This window comes from Anoplophora glabripennis, unplaced genomic scaffold (genome assembly GCF_000390285.2).
Source record: "Anoplophora glabripennis isolate ALB-LARVAE unplaced genomic scaffold, Agla_2.0 scaffold200, whole genome shotgun sequence".
Taxonomy (NCBI): Eukaryota; Metazoa; Arthropoda; class Insecta; order Coleoptera; family Cerambycidae; genus Anoplophora; species Anoplophora glabripennis.
Window position 1 is genome coordinate 372,518 of NW_019426072.1, and position 20,692 is coordinate 393,209.

Here is a 20,692-nt window from a genome sequence, read left to right on the forward strand (position 1 = left end):
GGTAAAAGTTGCCTTAGTAATAGTGCAGTAATAACAAAAAACACGTCATCTAATCCAATTTTTATATTATTAACATTTTATTGGAATTACTTAACAGAATACTGTGAAAATTTTACTAAATTAATTCAAAGCACGGTGACTAAAATCTAAAAATTTCTGACAGCAAATCTAACTTAGCATTCTTGGCAGCGTTTCAGCAGCATGTATTTTTAATCCCCCCTCACCCGTTTTGGTTTTGTTATTATTGGGACACCCTGTATGTTTCCTCATAAATAAAATTCTTCTCTTTTCTCTAATGTCAATTTTGTCGGATATACTAAAAATAGCAGATGCAAGAGTTCTAGCAGATCAATATTTTATCAAGTGGTAGGATTTAAATATCAGTTCATAGATAGATGATCATAAGCTTTGAAATATTAAGCGGTTTTCCGCTTTGCTGGATATGCGACCCTTTGTATATATACGTACATATATGTGTTTGTTAAGTATTATCTCGACTGGCTAGTTAAGAACCGAAATTTTATACATAAAGTACATTTTCAAGAAATATATTTCTCTTTGTCATGAATTAAAAATTACTAGATATAAGAAGCTGTTAATTAGGAAGAAACATTCCAGAAAACCTTATATTTTTTACTTAGAAGAGGCCCCTCAAACCAAACAATAATATACTGGGCGTAAAAAGATTTAAAAAAATTATTTGTTGAAGTGTGTTGTTTTTTTGGCGCTTTTTTTACTTTACTGTACTTTGACACTTTTCGTGACCTTCACTGTTTTTGAATTTGGCTAAAAAGCACTGTGTTTTGGCCACAAATCCTTAGTTTATCCTGGGCGATATTAACTCTAAATTGATGATCTAGTTCTGAGCCATATCTCACAAGAATCTATAACAGTTATGTTACTGATGATAAAAAATGTATTTGTTTAACAATGTGCGGTTTTGGAATATGCAGTTGAACGTATATAATACAATCCTAGGGGATGCTTGGAGTCGTAGTTTGTACTAGTCAGGACCATAGCCTTGGTTACTTATCAGGGAAAAACCAGGCATGATATTCGAACATGCTTCGGAATGGTTCCACCATGTCTTGAAGTGATTCTTCTGTGTGGTTTCTGACATTTAGCCTCTTTGGATCAAGCGAAAATCTTATATTTATGTAAAACTTAAATCTTGACCTTTTATTCCAGCTCTATTCTTGTGACATTCTTCGAAATTCTCGAAAGTGTCGTTTGCTGTGACTTAGACTTGGAGTGAATTCCAAACATAGGTAAACGTTATAATTTTACATCGACGTTGTCTGGGTCCATGTTCTACTCTGTCGGAGTGGTTGTAGAGCTGTTTAGAGCTGTAGGAGTGATTTCTGGTGTGGGATTCAGAACACAGTCGATTTTTTAATAACAGCACTCGCAGAGGCAAAGTTTGAGTAGAATAATATTAGATTTAAAATGCATTAGCGGTTCTCGATTAAAAAATTATAAAAATAATATTTTCCATCAACTCAAACGATAAGTTGGCATATTTGTCATTAAATTTTTCAACTTTATCCTAATTTGAACGATCCTGCATTCTTTACAATAGCCGAGGTTCCCACTTGAAAAAAAAAAAACGAGGTATACTAAGGTTGTATTTCCAGTCAATATTCTGAAAAACGCAATGAGATTATGTTCTATGAAAAACTTAGTTTCAGATTCCCTAAGGACATGGAACTGTGGATTTATAATTAGAAAACATGGATTTGACCAGTTGGGTTCAACAGGGATTTTGAGAAAAATTATATCAATGAATTTAAAAAGAAATGGACACCTGAATTATTTCTTTAGATGCCTATTTATCTATGGTCGAAAAAGGTGAGTATTTAAAAGTTAGCCGCTAATTGCAACCTTTATAAAGATTTTGTTTTCTTCGAAAAGACGTTTTTTTTTTCCAGAAATGAAGCAATGCTGGGTGCAGAAAGCAGAACAAAATGAATATTTCAGACTACTACTACTGGACCCTGTCAAATTTCAGTTACAACGTAAACAACTGGACAAATTCTAGTCCGGAATACGCTAATGCTTGGAAAAAATGGACAGAATTAATTGAAGATAGAGCTGTTGTTGTTAGTTTACTTTTGTTATTCTCGGCTTGTACAGTCTTTGGCAATATGCTTGTTATATTGGCTGTAATAAGGGAGCATTACCTACACACAGCTACAAATTATTTCATTACATCCTTAGCTGTTGCCGATTGTCTAGTAGGTTTAGTAGTGATGCCTTTCAGCGCTCTGTATGAGGTATTAGGACACACCTGGTTCTTTGGAGCTGACTGGTGCGACGTCTGGAGAAGCTTGGACGTTCTGTTCAGCACTGCCTCCATCTTAAATTTATGCGTCATTTCCTTGGACAGATATTGGGCTATAACCGATCCTATGACGTATCCAATGCGTATGACAAAAGCTCGGTCTATTTTCCTCATCGGTGCTGTGTGGGTTTGCAGTAGCGCCATTTCTTTCCCGGCCATAGTATGGTGGAGAGCTGCAAGGACGGAACCCATTCCGGTTTTTAAGTGTCCATTCACCGAACATCTAGGCTATCTAATATTTTCTTCCACTATTTCCTTTTATTTGCCGTTATTTGTCATGGTTTTCACCTACTATAAAATCTACAGAGCAGCCGCATACCAAACCCGTTCTCTCAGGCTCGGCACAAAGCAGATATTGCTAGGATCTGGACAATTAGAGCTAACTTTAAGGATTCACCGAGGAGGCACTTACTCGGTATCGGAGCCTCATCACTTGTACTCTGCGCCAGAAATTGAACCTCTAACAGTTCCTCAGTGTAATGGACTTTCAAGAGTGCCTTCGACCCGTTTCAATAATAACACTAGACACTTTTCACTGAGCAGAAAACTCGCCAAGTTCGCTAAAGAGAAGAAAGCAGCGAAGACGTTGGGAATAGTTATGGGCGTGTTTATAATATGCTGGTTGCCGTTTTTCGTCGTCAATTTACTATCGGGGTTCTGTCTGCAGTGCATATGGCACGAGAAAACAGTGTTAGCTGTAGTCACGTGGTTGGGGTGGATAAATTCCAGTATGAATCCGGTAATTTATGCTTGCTGGAGCAAAGACTTTAGGAGGTGAGTATGCAGGATAGGCCCTTTTTTCTCTCCAATTATCTCGGTTGTAAAAATTTTATGAGTATCGAACAGAAAATTAAAGTGGTCATATTTTGATGAATTTAACTTACAAGGATATCTATCACACCTGAAGATGAGGAGTAAAGTTTGACCTCGAAACCGGTAGTCTTTTAAAAATAAAAGGATTGTGAGAATATTGGACCTTTTCTTATTTCTAAAATAAGTAAAAATGGACAACTCACATTTATCAATTTTGAATTTAACCCTAGTTTGTCATAATTTTTTTTCTTAAAGTGCCCCTTAACGGAGATACAGAACCCCAAATAATACCCAGCGATTGACCTTTTCGTCTCTAACTTTTGAACCGACGCGATGTGTATAATTTAATGAAATTTTAAAATTTTATGTAGTCCATAAAGACATAAAACCATACTACGGTAGATGTTTTATACTGTCAGGGAAGTCAGAAACGGACTTGCCACCACATTCGTTGGGCCAAAATTTTGACGAGTGTCATTTTATAATACTGATTACTGAATTTTTAAATATTTTGGTCATTCCTCTTTAAAAAATGTACTCTACATTTGTTTCAATAAAATTAATAGCCGTTTTCGAAAAAATTTAAGTTTTTGTATAACACGTCATTGAAATAATAAATCAAAATACTGCAATGAAACACCAGTCGTTTTTATGTCGTTAATAATGTGTTATTGACAACATGTCTTCTGCTGATTAGTACAATCAGCAGAAAACTTGTTTAAATAACTAGATGGATTTCACAGGGTCTAACGACACTTACAGTGTACGATAATTCAATAAACAAAGAAATCTAAATAAAAATTTTAATAAATTTGGAACGAATACACTGAATATTAATTTTTCGAGAAAAAAGTCTGAATCTGGTTCGGGCTGAGGCAGTACAGTATTGGGGGTCATGAAAGCTTGCAAAAAATGTAATACAATTTCTAGGGTCGTATTTAAAAAAATGAAGTTGATGATGGTCCTGGCGAGACGAAAAGTTTCATGTAAAAATTGATTATGTCATTCGATAGAGGGCAAAAAGTAGCCATGGGAAAGTGTTCTTTTTTCAATACCACCTCAACAAGGCTGAAATGAAACAAAAACGGATTTCCAAAATTTCGGTTTTTTTTTCAAATATTTCGAAAACTAATCATGTTAGCCCTGATTTTTTAGAGGCATAATGTTGGTCCCCTGATTACGCAACTTTGCCCCCATTTTAAGCTATTTCGTACCTCTTACCATTTCCGAATTTCTAACAGCGTGTATATACGGATGTAACATAATGATATGTTTAATATGTAGTACACTCATATTAGAAATTGTTAGAAACATATTTACACTGCTATTATAATTCAAAATGATACATGTGTTGCAAAAATTATAATTGACATTTTAACTTCAGAATTATTTTCTATTTTTTTAAATAAATTCATGCTAACTTGCAATTAATACAATTTCCTTTACAGAGCTTTTTTGAGGATCCTTTGTGTTTGTTGCCCTTATTCGATCAGGAGAAGGTACCGACCCACATATAACACTACGCTTAATCAGGTAAGTTTCTGATTTGTTAAAATATCGTACCTAGGTTAACCCTAAAATGTATTTATCCTGTACTCTTAGTTTATTTTTAAGCTAATTCGATACATTTCAAAATGGCTCAATAGAATTTGGTTTACTTGTATCTGTTTCTTTTAAAGGATTAATCAACTTTCTAAATTTAAATGTGTCTTCATATTTTTTAAATAATAAACGATTTTTGTTAAACATTTACAAAAAAATGTTTTTTACCTGTTACTGTATAAAGGAATGTTCAAAATATCTTCATTAAAGAATATTTGGCTTGTTAGACAAGCAAACAAAGAAAGTTTTAGTAGGTTTTCGTGATCACCCACTCTGTATAAGTTTAATATATTGATTTCTATTTTTAGGTAGATGAAGGCTTTGGCGAAGTCATGTACAATTTTTTAAACATCTTCAGGGCTCAAACAAGGGATTAGTGCTACATTAGAATTTTAGTATGTTCTTACTGTGACTGAATGATATTTATATGTGTATTTTATGTGAAAGAATAATATAAATATTTTCCAAGCTACTAATTTATTTTGCCAGTATCAAATTATTAATTATAATAATTAAAGTATCAAGGGTGTTATAAAGATAATAACATTTTTTTATCAATAACGCCATCACCATTGACTTTTTCGTGTTGTATTGCAGTGAAAATGTCACAGAACGTTTTGTTGCTCCAAAAGCAACCAGACTGTCTTTGAGAAAGAAAATATTTTTGTGCACGCAATATTTAGTACGGGCGATTGTCAACAGTTTTAGTCAAGTGAAACCCGATATGAAGTCGACTGCGGTTTCTTCTATTGTAAGTTAAAACTTCTTTGATTTTATACAATTACATATTTGAAAATTATGTCGAATGAGGAATAGCACTAATAGGTACATATAAAAGACCCAGTATAAATTCAGAATTTAAATAAACTAAACCATTTCTTGTATTCAAAATACACTCGCCTAAATTTTTTTTATGACGAACATTTGGAACATGTTAAAGTGTGGCTGAACGTCAGTGTTATAGACAGATTTTTTTATTTTTATTTTAACAGATCACCAAGAATGAAACATTTTAAATATTTATTTTTATTTTAATGCAGGTCTTAACTATAAGTACAAAACAATTAGAAAAAGTAAACATTATATAACAAAATTTATTAGTAGGCCGATACACGTGAGATTTTTGTAGTTATGAATAAACAGTGAGTACAGACTGTTGATTACCCCGCACAAGTAAATAAGGAGGCATATCCCTAGTAAGAACTTCTAACCAAGCCATATAGAGAGGAGCTGAAATACTTCCCTTCCTTGGCATGGGAAGTGACCTGAAATTATAAATGATTGTACAGTCAGTAGTCAATTTCCTCAATTCGCAGTACGCTGGTGTTCCACAAGGATCGCTTCTTGGGCCTTTATTGTTTCTTATTTACATTAATGACATAACAATTTTCTTTCTGAGATAGGTATGACTGTATATTGGCCCCTCATTTTAACTAGGTTATAACCAATTATAATTTTTCATTTAAAAAATGCAACTTTGAACTGTATATAAAAAAATTGCCGAGCTACATTTCAGAAAAAATAAAAGCCACTACAAGAGTTAACAAGATACCAAATTTTCAAATTTTTTTTCTATAACTAGAAAATAAAAAAGCATCACATACGATAACTACAACTTTCTACCTTTTTTCTTAGCTACGTCGAAAAGCGTTTATTTTTTTATACTTACATCACAATTAATTTAGACTCTTTGGAATTTTCTAGAAGTAATTCTCTTAATCTGAGTTGTCTATATGTCTTATCCTGAAGATTTGAGAGCTCAGATTCGGTGACTTGACAATCTACAAAAGAACAAGGCGTCACTAAAAAAGTTTTCTGCTAAAGGTAAAAAATAATAATAATTTGTATATTATAATGTGTAGAAAATTTCTATTATATGTTGATTTGGCCAACAATATATCTTTTCTTTATATAAATTATAAATTGTCCGCCGAATTACGTCTCTCGTCATGTTGTCGATTTTTTAAATTTTTGTTTTCGCTTCCTCTTTACGCAATAATCTGTAACACCTTGTTTAATAACACGAAAAATTGTGGACACTGAAACTTTAGTTAATATGTGAATTATATTTATAATTTCATTATCTGATTTTTCATTTTCTTCTTTAAACAATAGTAAATATTTAAAATGAGACGATGACATTGAACATGTAAATCTTTATTTATAAATACTAAATCTGTTTCATCAACAACCGGTCCTACTAATTCAATATTGTCCGGCGGTATTTCGTTTTGTTCCGTTTCAAAAGGTCTCCAAAATGCCATCTTGTAATAATATTAGTAAACAAATTATCCCTCATATTTCTCCCTTTCGCAATTGTAATATGAATGATTAATAGAAGGTGCCTATAATAAATTAAAATTACTGCACTGCACGGCTAGGCAGTTTGTCGACAACTGAAATTTATGGCCAGTCGCTCAGTGCGGCTGTCTTTGTGCGCCGTTTGCTCGCGCGCGCGTTCTTCAACTGACCAGACCTGTTGTTGTGTAGCGACCGAACTTGGTACATACTGCCAGCTCTTTGGTCTTCAATTGACGTCGGAAAGACTATAATAAAACGATCAAAATTTTACTTTAAGGGCGTTTTGCAAATGTCAAGTAATTTTAAATGTCATTTAAATCTATGTCTGTACTTTCTCATGGATATTGTTTTTATGGAACAGATATTAGATTAAAGAAAATTTACATATGAGTTCTATATATTTGTGAAAACTCCAATTAAAATACTTTGAAAATTCTCTTAAAAATCATAATAAAAGACTGACTTACCTTTGGTATCATCCTTAAAGTCAGAGAGCAGACTTTCAAAGAATTCCACGGTTTGATCTTGAGGTTTATCACAAATTGAGACCATTTGTAAGCTACAATAATTCAATCGGAACTTTGACAGCAAATGAGCCATACTAAAATAAAATAAATATATGTATAGTACGGGATGATTCCAAAGTGAATTGAAGGGTGGTCTTATGTGTTATGGGGTAGAGAACTCAAATTTACCTCAGGCTAGCTGTATATTAACAATCAGAGGAACTACAAATACGTAATTTTAAATTTCTTAAAAACACCTCGATTTATTTAAATCGAACAAAAGGAATGTTTGTATTTCCAACAGTCTGTCTAAAAGCCAATATTTTTAAAACAAATGTAAAAAAAGTTATGGACAATATAGTAAAATATTCCCTAAAATTATTACTGAAATATTCTAGGATATTTTTATCAAGTTTTATTTATTATCGTGATTCTGTATTGTATATCTTTGAATATAAGATAGTATACTTACATATTCAACGTATAATTGAATATACTGTACAGGGTGTTTATTAAACATACGGGAAAAATTCAAGGGGTTATTCCCTGGACTATTCCAAGAATATGTTGTCCTTTGATAATTGAATAGCCGTTTGTTCCAAAGATGCAGAGTGAAAAAAATTCTCGACAAAATCAATATTGATATATCTGAAATTGTTAATGTAGCCGAAATAAAAGTATGGCAAGGCATTGAAAAGAAACCAGTTTGAACGTGGATTTCATTTGAACACATCTCGTGATTGATCATTTTGTATGTGTCGAATTTGTTGAGGCTGATTGACGTTTGGCTGTTTGGCAGGTACTTTCTATCTTTAACAGTTAAACTTTTATTAGTGAGGTCCTCTATGATGAATCGCTATACGAACGGCGAGATGACTGACATGCAATAAGGAATTTTCACAATAACCATGTGTGGGCTGAAGAAAATCCACATGAGGTACTTGGAGATCGTTTTCAACATCATATCTCATTGAACGTTTGGGTTGGGATTGTTGGTGACTGGGTAATTGGGCTGGTATTTCTACCAGGAAGTCTTACCGGCGAGGTATATCGCGATTTTTTTGGAACAAACGCTACCTCAGTTTCTGGAGGATGTACCATTGGCAGCAAGAAATGTAATGTGGTTTATGCACGATGGTGCACCAGCGCGATTTAGTGTTATTGCTCGTGCGTTTTTAAAAGCAACATACGGATATTGCTGGATTGGTCGAGGTGGACCTCACTTACGGGCTGCTTAAGGTTTAGAAAATCGGATAATTGCTAGGAATAACTCAATAAGAAACGACCCGACAATGAATTCTTTCATCCTATTCCTTCGGAACAAAGTAGCTTTTCAAAAATCATCAGAGGACAAAATATTCTTAGAATAGTCCAGGGAATAACCCCTTGAATTTTTGCCGCATGTCAAATAAACACCCTTGTACATAAACATTTGTTAAAAACTGTTTGCTATTCCAAGTACTATTTTTCTTACTTTTCTTTTTCCAATTCCATGTTACAGTCGTTGCCAACTAACGCAAATATTCGAAGACTGCAGTTTGCCCATCGATTTCTGGTGGAAATAATATATGGGATCAATATAGTTAGACCACCGTCATCATAAAGCCACCATACGTCAATGTTACCAGTTTTTTGTTTTTTTCTTAAAGGTGTCATTTTTTCAACAAGTGAATAATGTGAAGCACCTTGATCGTCTTTTGTTATAGATCCTTTATTGTCTGTATCTCCTACTGATAGCTCTAAAATTAATAAACGTTAATAAGTAAGTAGGCGTAAATTAAAGAAAAAATGACGTCTTACGTATAACGGAACTGTGCTCAGATACGGCTTTGTTGGCAAGATTTAAGTCAGAATCAGCTGGTATTATATTATTCGCAGCTGCAGTTCTGAATGTGGAGGGTAAGTTAGAGATGGAATTGTTCATGGAACTAACCACAGATTGGCTTTCTTCTTCCTTTATTTTTTTCTGATCTGACTCGTCTTTCAGTCTGAGAATTGCGACAGAAACGTGGTGTTCAAATGCGGTACTAAAAATTATGAAAGTTTTAAATTGAAATCTAAACGTAATATTGATAACCAGAAATCACAAGAAAAAGTTAATCATCAAGAATTAAAATAATATACCAAGAGGAAAAAATATTTGAAGTTGCTAAAAATGGATAGTAAAGTCAATACTAAATGCAATTCGTTAATAAAATAACTGCAGTTAAGGTCTTATTATTTGATTCGATAATAAAATTTCAAATTATTATTAAATCAATTTTCTCTGGTCTTATAAATCTTCCTCAGAAAGGTAAAGCCCAAGTTATAATTGTAATACTGGTTTTTGACATAATTCTGACAATTTAAGCAGATTTTCATTATTTTTTGTCTTTATGTTGTTGATTGGTGAAAAGCAAATACTCACTGCAAAACATTGAAATAAGATAGTAAGTCCTCTTTGCCGCAGACCATCCAATTACTTTTATATCCTATCATTAAAACATTAGGTCTCAACTTTCCTATCCCTGCTACTTGCAGGAAAGCTCTTGCTCCAAGCTCATACGTAACATTATCAAGTATGCTGTAGAATACCTTTAGTTTGTTTATTCTTAGATAATTGTTGACATTGTTTATTATTGCCGATCTTTGCTTATGTGACAGTTTATTCTGAAAAATATACGACTTGTATTAGAGGTACCTATTCCAAAAATTAATATTATCTAACGCTCTTATTACACGAAATGTTTCAAATTGCAAACGATAACATTTTTTAGCAATACAATTTTGTTATCAATTACTAATCATAAGCTAAGTTTATACGTATACATTAGGAATTACCCTTTAGTACATTGATGTTTTATGAAAATAGTTGTTATAATTTTAGAAAAATTAATTAACTACTATAAAATATTACAAAAGCGTCTCAATGTGTATTGAAACAGTTTTTGAAACGTAATAGTAGAGCTAAGTTGCAAAATTTTGAAAGGACGTCCCCTTTTATTACCTCTTACTACTATACTACTTCTTTCTAGTCGTCGAGTAGTTCGGGGTTCATTTAGATACAATTACTAATTTCAGCTTTAAACTTCGGGGACAATTCAGAATTTGTCCCCAATGGTTACTTTATAATATATTAATAGATACTTTTTACAGCAAAAATACAATAAATACAGGGTGTTAATGAACTTATGCCAAAAATTTAAAGGGGGTGAAAAAGGAGCAAAAACTGAGTTAACTTTTATCACAAACTTGTATCGGAAGTTTAGGGTCAGAGAAAAAAGCTAATTAAAAATGTGTTTAAAACTGTTTTGGAACTGCTGAAATACATGTATTTTATCGCGGCGAGTACCTACTTACAACTGTAACACTTCTTACGAGTTTGTAGGTTTCTTATGAAGCCGGACTGTATTCGAAAGTCAGTTTGTATTACATTGTTGTAGTGATTGCTGTGCTGTTTTTCGAGAGTACATTTAATAGCCGTATTTCCAAGCTTTATTTTGAAAATGGCGCATTTATTTAGCAATCGCGAATATTATGATATACTCATAATTTATGGCGAAGCAAACGAACATGCCCACAGAGCTTGTCCAGTGTACCGTGCAACATATCCTGCACGACGTGCCCCCGCATCAGAAATATCGCACAACAAGTAAATATTTCGCATCCTGTTGTGTGGCGGGCATTACGAGAAGCTCAGTTGTACCAATTTCATATTCAACGTGTTCAAGCGTTTACTCCTTAGGATTTTCCACTACGCACTATGGTACGAAATGCCTAAAAGCTGGCCAAAAATGAAAAAAAAAGTTTCTATTTAGAATCGACACCGTATTGTCAAAACTTGTAATACGGTTCGAGAGGACGTGGCAATGTTGCAACGCCTGCGAGCGAATTGGACACGCTTGAAAACAGCACAGCAATCACTATAACAACCCGGCTTCATAAGAAACCTACAAACTCGTAAAAAGTGGTGCATATTTTTTTTGTAAGTACTCGCCGCGATATAATACATGTATTTCAGCAGCAGTTCCAAAACAGTTTTAAACACATTTTTAATTAGCTTTTGTTTCTATGACCTTAAACTTCCAATATAAGTTTGTGACATTAGTTAGCTCAGTTTATGCTCCTTTTTCAGCCCTTTAAATTTTTGACATAAGTTCATTAACACCCTGTATTTATGTGGGAGGTCATTGGCCAAGTGACTCTATATAGGAACCGTCACTGAATGATGAAAATAACCACCTACCTTCTCAATTTCGCCAACCATTAGTAAAGAATTATTCTTTGTTATTAAATAAGCAAATTCTACCAAGGCTTGCCGGTATTGTGGGTTGTCACACAGAAGCAGAATATCGGGTTTATAATTCTTGACGTGTTCATTGATGCTTATAAGCTTTTGGGTGGACGATAACGCTGTTTTGTATATTTGAGCTTGTGTCGATGATCCCCAATTGACACCTAAAATTACATCGTTTATTAATTATACAGAGTGTACCCGAAATGCTAGGCCAAACTTTAACGGTGGATTCTATATTAAAAAACATATGTAGCGACTTACTAGGATTTCTGTAAATAACCACCAAATACAATCCCAAAATTATAACAAATGTAATTACAGACGACCACCAGTTGATGAGAAACATTATAGCGACGCATAGCACGCAACCAAATAGACTCAACCACGTATTGTAGTACTGGAAAAGGATTACTATGTAGATAAAGACAAATAAAACACTAATTCTTACCTTGAAAGCTGGTCTCCATCCTAAAGGTTTCACTAACGACGCATGGAAGGTGCAGAAATTTATAAGGGCATAAGAAGCCAGATAGAAGTTTGAGATCAGTGGTGCGATGGCATTTAAATTAGCTGCAAATAAGAATTAAGAATTAAACAAGTATATTACTATTGTTGTGCATGATTAGCCTGCCAATCTTAATAAGAGAAGCAACGTTCAAAAATAAGAAAAAAAATTCAAGCTACACCTCCTTGAAGTTGAGGTTCTGAGGAAAGTTTTTATTCAATATCTTCAATAAATAAATTAAATTTCACATCTAGGTACTTGCTGTTTTATTCTCAACAACTACCCCAACTTTTTTGTCGGTAGTTTTTTCTAAGTTTTATCACGAAATTTAGGAATTGTGTTTCTTTTTTCGAGACACGAAGACAGTAATAAAAAATATATATTTACCTATTAATAGGAAAGCTACGGATACAAAGAACGTCAACACATATCCTCGGTACGGTTCTCCATGTCGTCCGTATCCTTTAGAGAAAAAAATTAAACCTGGATAGATCTGATCATTTCCTAAAGCCTGGAGGAGTCTAGGCACAGACAATAAATTTGTTAGTGCGGTACTGAGGGTAGCTGCGAAACAACCCGCGTAAATTAGGGGTGACCAAAGAGACATTTCTTGCATCATCTGCAATAAGTAACTTTAAAGTAAAAGGCATTTCGTTAAAAATGAGCTTAATGGGATATTCCTGAGATTACAAAAAGCGTCATAGTAAAAAAAAATCGTTTTTATCTCTCGACAACGGTAAGGTAAAGCTTTTTACTAATTTTCTTTAAAATTTCTTTAGATATTTTTATACAGTATGTCCACAGCTAGGGTGAATAAGAGGTAAAACTTTTTTAGTTCAAATAACGAGCGTTCAAATAAAAACGTGGTCAAGTTGGTTCTGAAAATTTGGACGTAGGGCGTAGCGTATAGCAAATAAACTTAAACGTCATCTGTCAAAGCGCTATATCGCCACTATCAATTTGAATATTTTCGTTTTAAAAAGCGTTTAAAATGGTGTTTCCTCAAGAACAAAAAGTGTTTATCATAGAGTCCTACTTTAGAAATGGACGCAAGATTGATGGAATATGGAAGTATTCTATTGAGGAATGTTTCATAGAATTTCAAAATCAATTTCCCGGCGTTGTTGAGTACAAAATTTTTCAAAGTGCAGTTCAGCGTTGTGTTAATGTTTTTCGTGAAACGGGCAGTGTAACAAGAAAAGAAGGAAGCGGCCGACCTAAAAAGCGGACTGAAGAATTAAAAGAAAATGTCCAACAAATAATGGAAAATGCGCCAAGAACTTCTGTACGTGTTTTATCACAAATGGTGGGAGTATCAGTCGGTACCTGCCACACAGTGTTAAAAAAAGATTTGCGTTTGTTCTCCTATCGTTTAACTTGTCAGCAAGAACTTCATGAAGTTGATTTTCCGCGACGGGCTGTATTTTGTGAATGGTTTTTAAACAACTACGGTGAACTTCATAATATCACCTTTTTTTCTGATGAAGCCTGGTTTCATTTAAGTGGTTACGTAAACTCACAGAATATGAGAATGTGGTCTTCTGAAAAACCAGATAACTTTTTTGTCGAGGGCCCTCTACACGCTCAAAAAATTGGAGTTTGGTGTGCTCTCAATCGAAGGAGGATTTATGGACCTATTTTTTTTAATGGTACTCTTACTGCGCAAAGGTATAGAGAAGAAATTATCGCTCCTTTTGTTAACCAGCTGGAAGAAAACGAAATTACAAACTTTTACTTTCAACAAGATGGCGCAAGGGCACATACGGCAGGCGAGACGATGAATATGTTGAGGGAAGTTTTCCAAAATCGACTAATAAGTCTCAATGCTGAACATGAATTTCCACCGAGGTCATGTGATATTACGCCGTGTGATTTCTTTTTGTGGCCTTACCTTAAAAACACTATTTTTGAACTGCCTATTCCTGATTTAAACCATCTGCAGGCTCGACTTATAGACAAGATTCGTGAAATTAACAATACCCCGAGCATCTTAGAAAATGTCTTTAATTCTTTGAGGAACAGGTGTGAAAAGTGCTTGGAACAAGGAGGGGGACACTTTCAGCAGCTGCTTTAATTTATTGTTATAACAAGGAGGGGGACACTTTCCGCAGCTCCTTTAATTGTTTGTTATTGTTATCACGATTATTCTTTAAAATAAAGTCATTAACGTTATTGAAACTGACAGCTGCTATACAGCTCGTTGAGAAATGAAGTTAAGTTGGTCGCTATAAGCTACTCCCTACGTCCAATGTGTCAGAGCCAACTTCGACCACTTTTTTTATTTGAACGCTCGTTAGAAGGTTGTGAATAAAATGGCATTTTATTCTTCACTTGTGTCACTGTACTTCGTTAAAAAACCCCAACAGTAATTAATTATCGGATAAATGCTAACTACAGCAAAAAATATTCTAATGCAGTGCTACGACAAGGGTGATAACAGTTATCGCCATGTAATTCAAGATTGCAGATGGTTGCAGAACACAATCTCTAGATTGGCCGGCATGCTCCATATCTATGGCGCCCGCGATGTCCAGACTTAACAATCATGGACTTTTATTTGTGGGGCCGATTCAAACATATTGTGTATAGCAGGTGTTTGGACAATAACATAGAGCAGCTAAAACAACGAATTAGAGATGCTGTACAGTTCATATCTTTAGAAGAGATTAGACGCAGCTACAATGAATTCCTTGCACGCCTTCAAATTTGTGTGAACGTTGGCGGAAGAGTGTTCGAATAATGTGTTATTATTTTTTTCCAAATTTATTATGTTTTGTAAAAAATTAAACCAATTTTGTGTGCGAATTGTTTTATTTAAAAACTCAAGTAACTTTTTGCACGACTTTTGCAAAATATCACTTCTCAGAAATATTAAAAATAAAGGTAGTTTACTCTCGTGACATTTTCAGATTTTTTTATTTTCTGGACATGAAATGTTAAGTTTCACCATGGAAACCACATTTTAATTTCAGCAAAGTGCGCATTTTTTCCGTAAAATGTAAAATAAAAATGTTTTTCCTCTTATTCACCGTAACCGCGGACATACCGTATATTTACTCCATTATACTCCACAAAATCAAACTATTTTTTCACTCTCACGGTGATTGGTGCAATGATTCTTGGAATATTGACAAAACTGTATATTTACAACAACTGATATTGACCTCAAGAATCTCCCATTAAGCTGTGTCCAAGGACATTTAAATAAAGGGGACTTATTTATTTACATTTCTAGATGAAGCCTGGTCTATTCACAGTCTAATTGTATCATTGTTGTCAGCTGTATAATTATACTGGAAATGTACTTAATATTTTTATCGCAATTTTATCACAATTGTGAAAATTATTATTATTGGATAGTATTATTAAGTTATGCATACAATATTGTTAAATTCTGTACATATTAAACTATTTTTTATTTTTCATATTTGCCATGTTTGAAGACTTGGCAACTACGCAATAATTTGTAGCGTGTTCCTCGTTCGTTCTGCCGTGGTTGGCAGAATATGGCGTCTCTTGTTAGAAAATAGTTGTGATTTTAGTAAGTGAAACGTGATTAGTGTTTATACATGTGTTTTGGATAAACTTTTAAGGTGTGAATATGGTTAGACAGTGCAGAATTTGTAAGAAATTGGATTATAAACATCCACATCAGCTATCCTTCCATATGTAAGCGTGCTTGAAGGTGACTTTGGAATGTATATGCAACTGTGGCCATTGTCGTGCGTGTGGGTAACTTTTATTTGAATAACGGTAAAATTTTATAAAACTGACTTGGTATTTTTTTAAAATTTTTGCTGAAATAGTAAGAAAACAATAATATGAACCACGTTTGGCCATTAAAATCAAAGGAAAATGCAGCACCACAAATAAGTTATTAGACATTATTTATATTTAATATATTTATAGGTATTTCAATGTTATCCCTTATACCCAACATTACAAATTTTAATCATTCATCATTTTCATTTTCCTCTACGACAAAAACATTTTAATAAAAACTGAATAAATACAACAGCAAAAATATGGTGGTGGTTCACTTATACATAAAAATACCGAAGATGCAATCGACTGAAAGTTGCATTCATTCAACCATTTGATGTTCTCCTTTGGGAATATATTTTTATGTCTCACTGAAAATTTGCCTCAGTATTCTAAAAGTGAAATGTGAACGTTTTTAGGATGCTTGAGGATGGTGCAACAAGAAAGAAATGGTTACAGTTATTGGGATTCCAAGAAGTTATAAAAATATTATATATATTTATTATAAAAATAGCTGTTTATTTCAACAGTAGCTGTTGAAATATATTGACTTAGGACTATAAAATATTTTATTTTGACCCATCCAAAATGTACGACATTGGAGATGTAATCGCGCGCATCAGTTGGATGAAAATAAAGCCCTCTGCTTTCCCCTTGTCTAGCTTCACCCAACATATGAGATAGACTGTGACATGCATAGTCCCCTTTATTTAAATGTCCTTGGCTGTGTCCCATTTTTAATGAAGCACAATGTAGGTATACAATTTAATGAAAAATATAATGAATACCTGAATACTATTAAATAGGCCATATTCGCAACCTGTAGTACCAGCGCAAAGCGACACTTCATCGTTAATTAAGTCAGTAACATTTCCACTGGCATCTCTCAAGGCTGCACCTCCAGCGAAAACCACAAAAAGGGCGTATGACGTCATAGAGATCAACAGTGAGAGGAATGTCCCTTTTGGTATTGCTGTTGTGGGATCCTGAAATAAAAGGCGTGAAATATGTAGGTGTTATTTTATAAATTTTAATAGAATGTCTGTGTGTGATTGTTACCTTTAGATCTCCTGAAATATTAGCCCCAGCTTGAATTCCCGTTACCGACGGAAAAAATATAGCAAATACTTGAAAGAATTGGTAATCTACATTTTCTGCTGGTCTAAACTCTGGGCCCCAATTGTTAGAAAATGTTTCTCCTGAAATTATTATTCCAAATAATAGTGTACAATATATTCTTGATATTTTGAATGAGCATGCATTAGGAAAAGAAAAATAAGTAATATCTGTAAATCCAATTGTTTTTACACTGGATTGTTGAACTGAAAGTGTTTTTCAAGACGTATCGACAATGTGGACAAAATATATTGAAAACCACTTAAAATGATTTTTTTTATTAAGGAATGTTAAAATACAGCATTAAGTTGTTGAATAAGCTTCGAAATAAAATGTAAACTAATTTATTATTAAGAGGAATCGAAATTTTAGGTAATTATTTAGCATATTTTACTCAACACTATTTAGAACACTATATAGTCTAAAGTAATGTAAAACACTGGACAAATTTTATTTCAAAGGAAGTAATTTTCGTAATTTTTGTTCCAAATTGTAGATAACCGAAGGACAAAAAAATTACACCACCAGTATAACCAGCGCCCTCTACCGATAAGCATAGGTACTGTTTTTGTAATTCTCACCCTAAAAAACATATCTCCATCTCGATTAGTGGCAATGGTTCTTGAAATACTGACAAAACTTGCATTACTTCGACACTTTGTAGATAGAAAAAGGGGCAAGGCATGTTCCACTCTCAATGCAACACGGATCAAATCCCCATCGTTAATCCAAGTCTACCAAATTGGAACATGAGCTGAAATGGAAGGACAAATGAAACTGTTTATGGGCATTCTTATGGCTACGCGATAAAAAGAAGCAAGTAAAAACGGATGGATTACAGAAAATTTTTGAGACCCACTATCAGGTCGTGTACAGTGTAACCATATTCTGGATACTGTATTATAAAAGACACTTTGTTGCTTGAAATGCCAACTCTTCAACCAAAGCAAGCGGTTGCCTTGGTAGCAGCTTTACGAGACTTATTGAGCTGTCACATACAGAGGAAGAACTTAGGGATGGGGTATTTGATAATTATGTTAAGAACATAGTACTGACATGCCAAAACATGGAATTGGAATCCTGGTGATAGCCTCCAATCATGTTTAGAAACACTAAAAGAGGAAATGTCCACCTCGACAGAAATACATAGAAATGGGTAACGTAATTGATTCCGTTATGGACGACTAAACACTGAAAAAAGGACACTCAACAAAACCAGAAGAGTTGTAGACAGCTATTCCATAAAAAAGGCCACAAAAAAACGTCTTGTATCTCTTAAGACGGCTATACATGATGCCAGTACAATATATGGTACAAAATTCTAGTGATTAAAGCAAACGTTTTAGATGATAGCCTTATTGACAGGGTGCCAATAGCTTATTCAATTTGCATTTTGTACCAACTAAATATGGAATGCTCGTTTTTTCAAACTTACCATTGGTTACCTTAAGAAATATAAATTCGAGACCCATTTTGAAAAAAATATTGTAATACTCACAAAAATAGAAAATTTTCAATATTGACAGTCTTGGATAATAATCATGGAGTCTATTTTAGCAAACAAATAATAAAAATTTATTTTTTCAAACCAATTTTATTTAAAAAAAGTAATATATAACACAAATAACGACTGAAAAGAAAACGTCTCCTAATAATAAGAGACCGTAAACAGGTTCGGAAAGTACCCGTGGTACATCGACCGTTACGTGAGAGCGATAAAGAAAGTCAGAGAAATCCGTGCAATAGACAAGGATAGTTACATTGAAGACGTTTCATAATCTGAATAGTCACTCTACTTCTAACCCGAAACGGGCGATGCCTATTCAGATTATGAAACGTCTTCACTATAGCCATCCTTGTCTATCGCACGGATTTCTTCACGTTACTTTGTCGCTCTCATGTAAAGGCAGATGGACCATGTGGATTTTCCAGCCCTGTATTTTAACCATCTAAAACTCAAAGTAAGTCGTTGCAAACTATTTTCTGTCTCTTTTGCACTTTGGTCACACAAAATCCTCATCTTCGGCATCACAATCCTCACGAGCCCTTCAGTAACAGATTGCTCTTAATCCACTGTTCGCCATGTTCGTCTGCCGAATACAGGTCATTGCAAAAGAGGTACTCTGCATCATAGTTCTCCTCGCCATCACCATCACCAAAAATTACTTCCATGCTATTCTCATCAGTCGAACTATCACTTAAATTCATTTCTTCTTTTTCTTCAACTGCTTAGCATACTTTGATACGGCATTTTTTCAATTTTTTATAATTATTGAACTTGAACTTCTCACTTCTTACTTCTTGAACATTTCTTCAAACATTTGCTGAATTCAATCCTGTGCCATCTAGTAGGCAGCAACGGTACTACACATTAAAAGATTGCCCGAGGTCTCATATTAGGCTACTTTAGCTTAATTATTTTCATTTCAAAAATATTTTGCAGTGTTTCCGCTTTTAGCAGTTACCTAGTTATTAATGGCATCATGTATTACCGTGTTTAAACAAGTCAAGTTATCGATACGTGCTTTCGCCGTTCAATTTTTCTCGAAAATATAGTCCCAAATAACTTAACTACCTTTTGTCTATCTCTCGGGAAGTACAGGAATCCCCCGCATCGAAATTGGTACACTCTATACACATATTCCTTATTTTTCTAGTACATGAAATAGTGTTTTAGAATACTTACTACTGAAGCCAACGAAACCTTTAGCTCTTTGTTCATCAGAACGGGGTCCTACAATCGTACCTATTAGGAAGTCTAACATGGCGCCCACAATGGCGGCAATTAAAAAGTTTTGAACTTTTGACTCCCAGTCCATGCCGCCTGCACATATTAGTATCATAACCAGTATGGCCACAGTACCTGTTAATGAAAAATGAATGACTAATTTTGCTTCTCAGAAAACGGAAATAGATTTTTATTGCGACGTTTCTTTCTTCGGCAACCGTCATCAGTTTACTTTCGTAAAAAACAAGCAATGTTTTGCGCCAATGTTAGCCTAATTTTCGTCCGATGACGAAAACAATTAAAGCCAAAAAAAATAATAACAATTGTACCTGGAAGAATAAGTAGAACAGAGTGGCGTGAAAATAATAAATAATATTAATAAAGTTTATAAAAATTAAACTTATGGTGGTTGCTGAAAGACAAAACATCGCAAAACAAATTTTATTCCATGTTAGAATAGAGGAATAAAAATGGCATTAAAAGAATGTTCTTATTTTCGGGCAGGTTTTCAAATAAACCCAAAAGATAGTATAATTTTGAAAGCTGACATTTTTTGAAAAGTCCAATAAATTAAGATATTGTCAATTTATCCTCGAGAAACTAATATAAAATGAATTAAGCCACTTAGCTTCAATTTAACCATTCATTCTATCTTCTACAGTTTCTAAAGTTGCAGTGTTATACAGGGTGATTCACAAGTTATTAAAAAAAAAATTGGGAATAGATGCGTCATAAAAATTGA

At 33.8% G+C, this 20,692-nt stretch overlaps 2 protein-coding genes across 2 annotated transcripts in view; one reads left to right on the forward strand and one right to left on the reverse strand.

The window, feature by feature from the left end:
* The first annotated feature begins 1,729 nt into the window (after positions 1–1,729).
* On the forward strand, positions 1,730–5,196 carry LOC108907696 (dopamine receptor 2-like). The gene is made up of 4 exons (XM_018711483.2): positions 1,730–1,848; positions 1,929–3,115; positions 4,603–4,687; positions 5,065–5,196. The coding sequence occupies exons 2-4, from the start codon at positions 1,965–1,967 to the stop codon at positions 5,131–5,133; spliced, it is 1,305 nt and encodes a 434-aa protein (XP_018566999.1). The 5' UTR covers positions 1,730–1,848; positions 1,929–1,964; the 3' UTR covers positions 5,134–5,196.
* Positions 5,197–5,764: 568 nt separating this feature from the next.
* Positions 5,765–20,692, reverse strand: part of LOC108907714 (bumetanide-sensitive sodium-(potassium)-chloride cotransporter) — a 28,928-nt gene continuing 14,000 nt past the window's right edge. Inside the window, exons 5-17 of the mRNA XM_018711512.1 lie at positions 19,909–20,085; positions 17,166–17,305; positions 16,895–17,092; positions 12,732–12,963; positions 12,288–12,409; positions 12,101–12,236; positions 11,789–12,000; positions 9,971–10,212; positions 9,364–9,590; positions 9,038–9,302; positions 7,525–7,658; positions 6,426–6,537; positions 5,765–6,021 (exon numbers count right to left, since the gene is read on the reverse strand). Coding sequence (XP_018567028.1) covers positions 5,886–6,021; positions 6,426–6,537; positions 7,525–7,658; positions 9,038–9,302; positions 9,364–9,590; positions 9,971–10,212; positions 11,789–12,000; positions 12,101–12,236; positions 12,288–12,409; positions 12,732–12,963; positions 16,895–17,092; positions 17,166–17,305; positions 19,909–20,085 — 2,333 coding nt within the window. The 3' untranslated portion in view covers positions 5,765–5,885. The remainder of the gene's footprint in view (positions 6,022–6,425; positions 6,538–7,524; positions 7,659–9,037; positions 9,303–9,363; positions 9,591–9,970; positions 10,213–11,788; positions 12,001–12,100; positions 12,237–12,287; positions 12,410–12,731; positions 12,964–16,894; positions 17,093–17,165; positions 17,306–19,908; positions 20,086–20,692) is intronic.

What these genes read in the sequence shown, in the direction of transcription:
- LOC108907696 (XM_018711483.2), top strand. Translation starts at nt 1,965, where the DNA reads ATGAATATTTCAGACTACTACTACTGGACCCTGTCAAATTTCAGTTAC. An exon ending in TGGAGCAAAGACTTTAGGAG is followed by an intron (nt 3,116 to 4,602) that starts GTGAGTATGCAG and finishes TTTCCTTTACAG; the next exon opens with AGCTTTTTTGAGGATCCTTT. An exon ending in ATAACACTACGCTTAATCAG is followed by an intron (nt 4,688 to 5,064) that starts GTAAGTTTCTGA and finishes TTCTATTTTTAG; the next exon opens with GTAGATGAAGGCTTTGGCGA.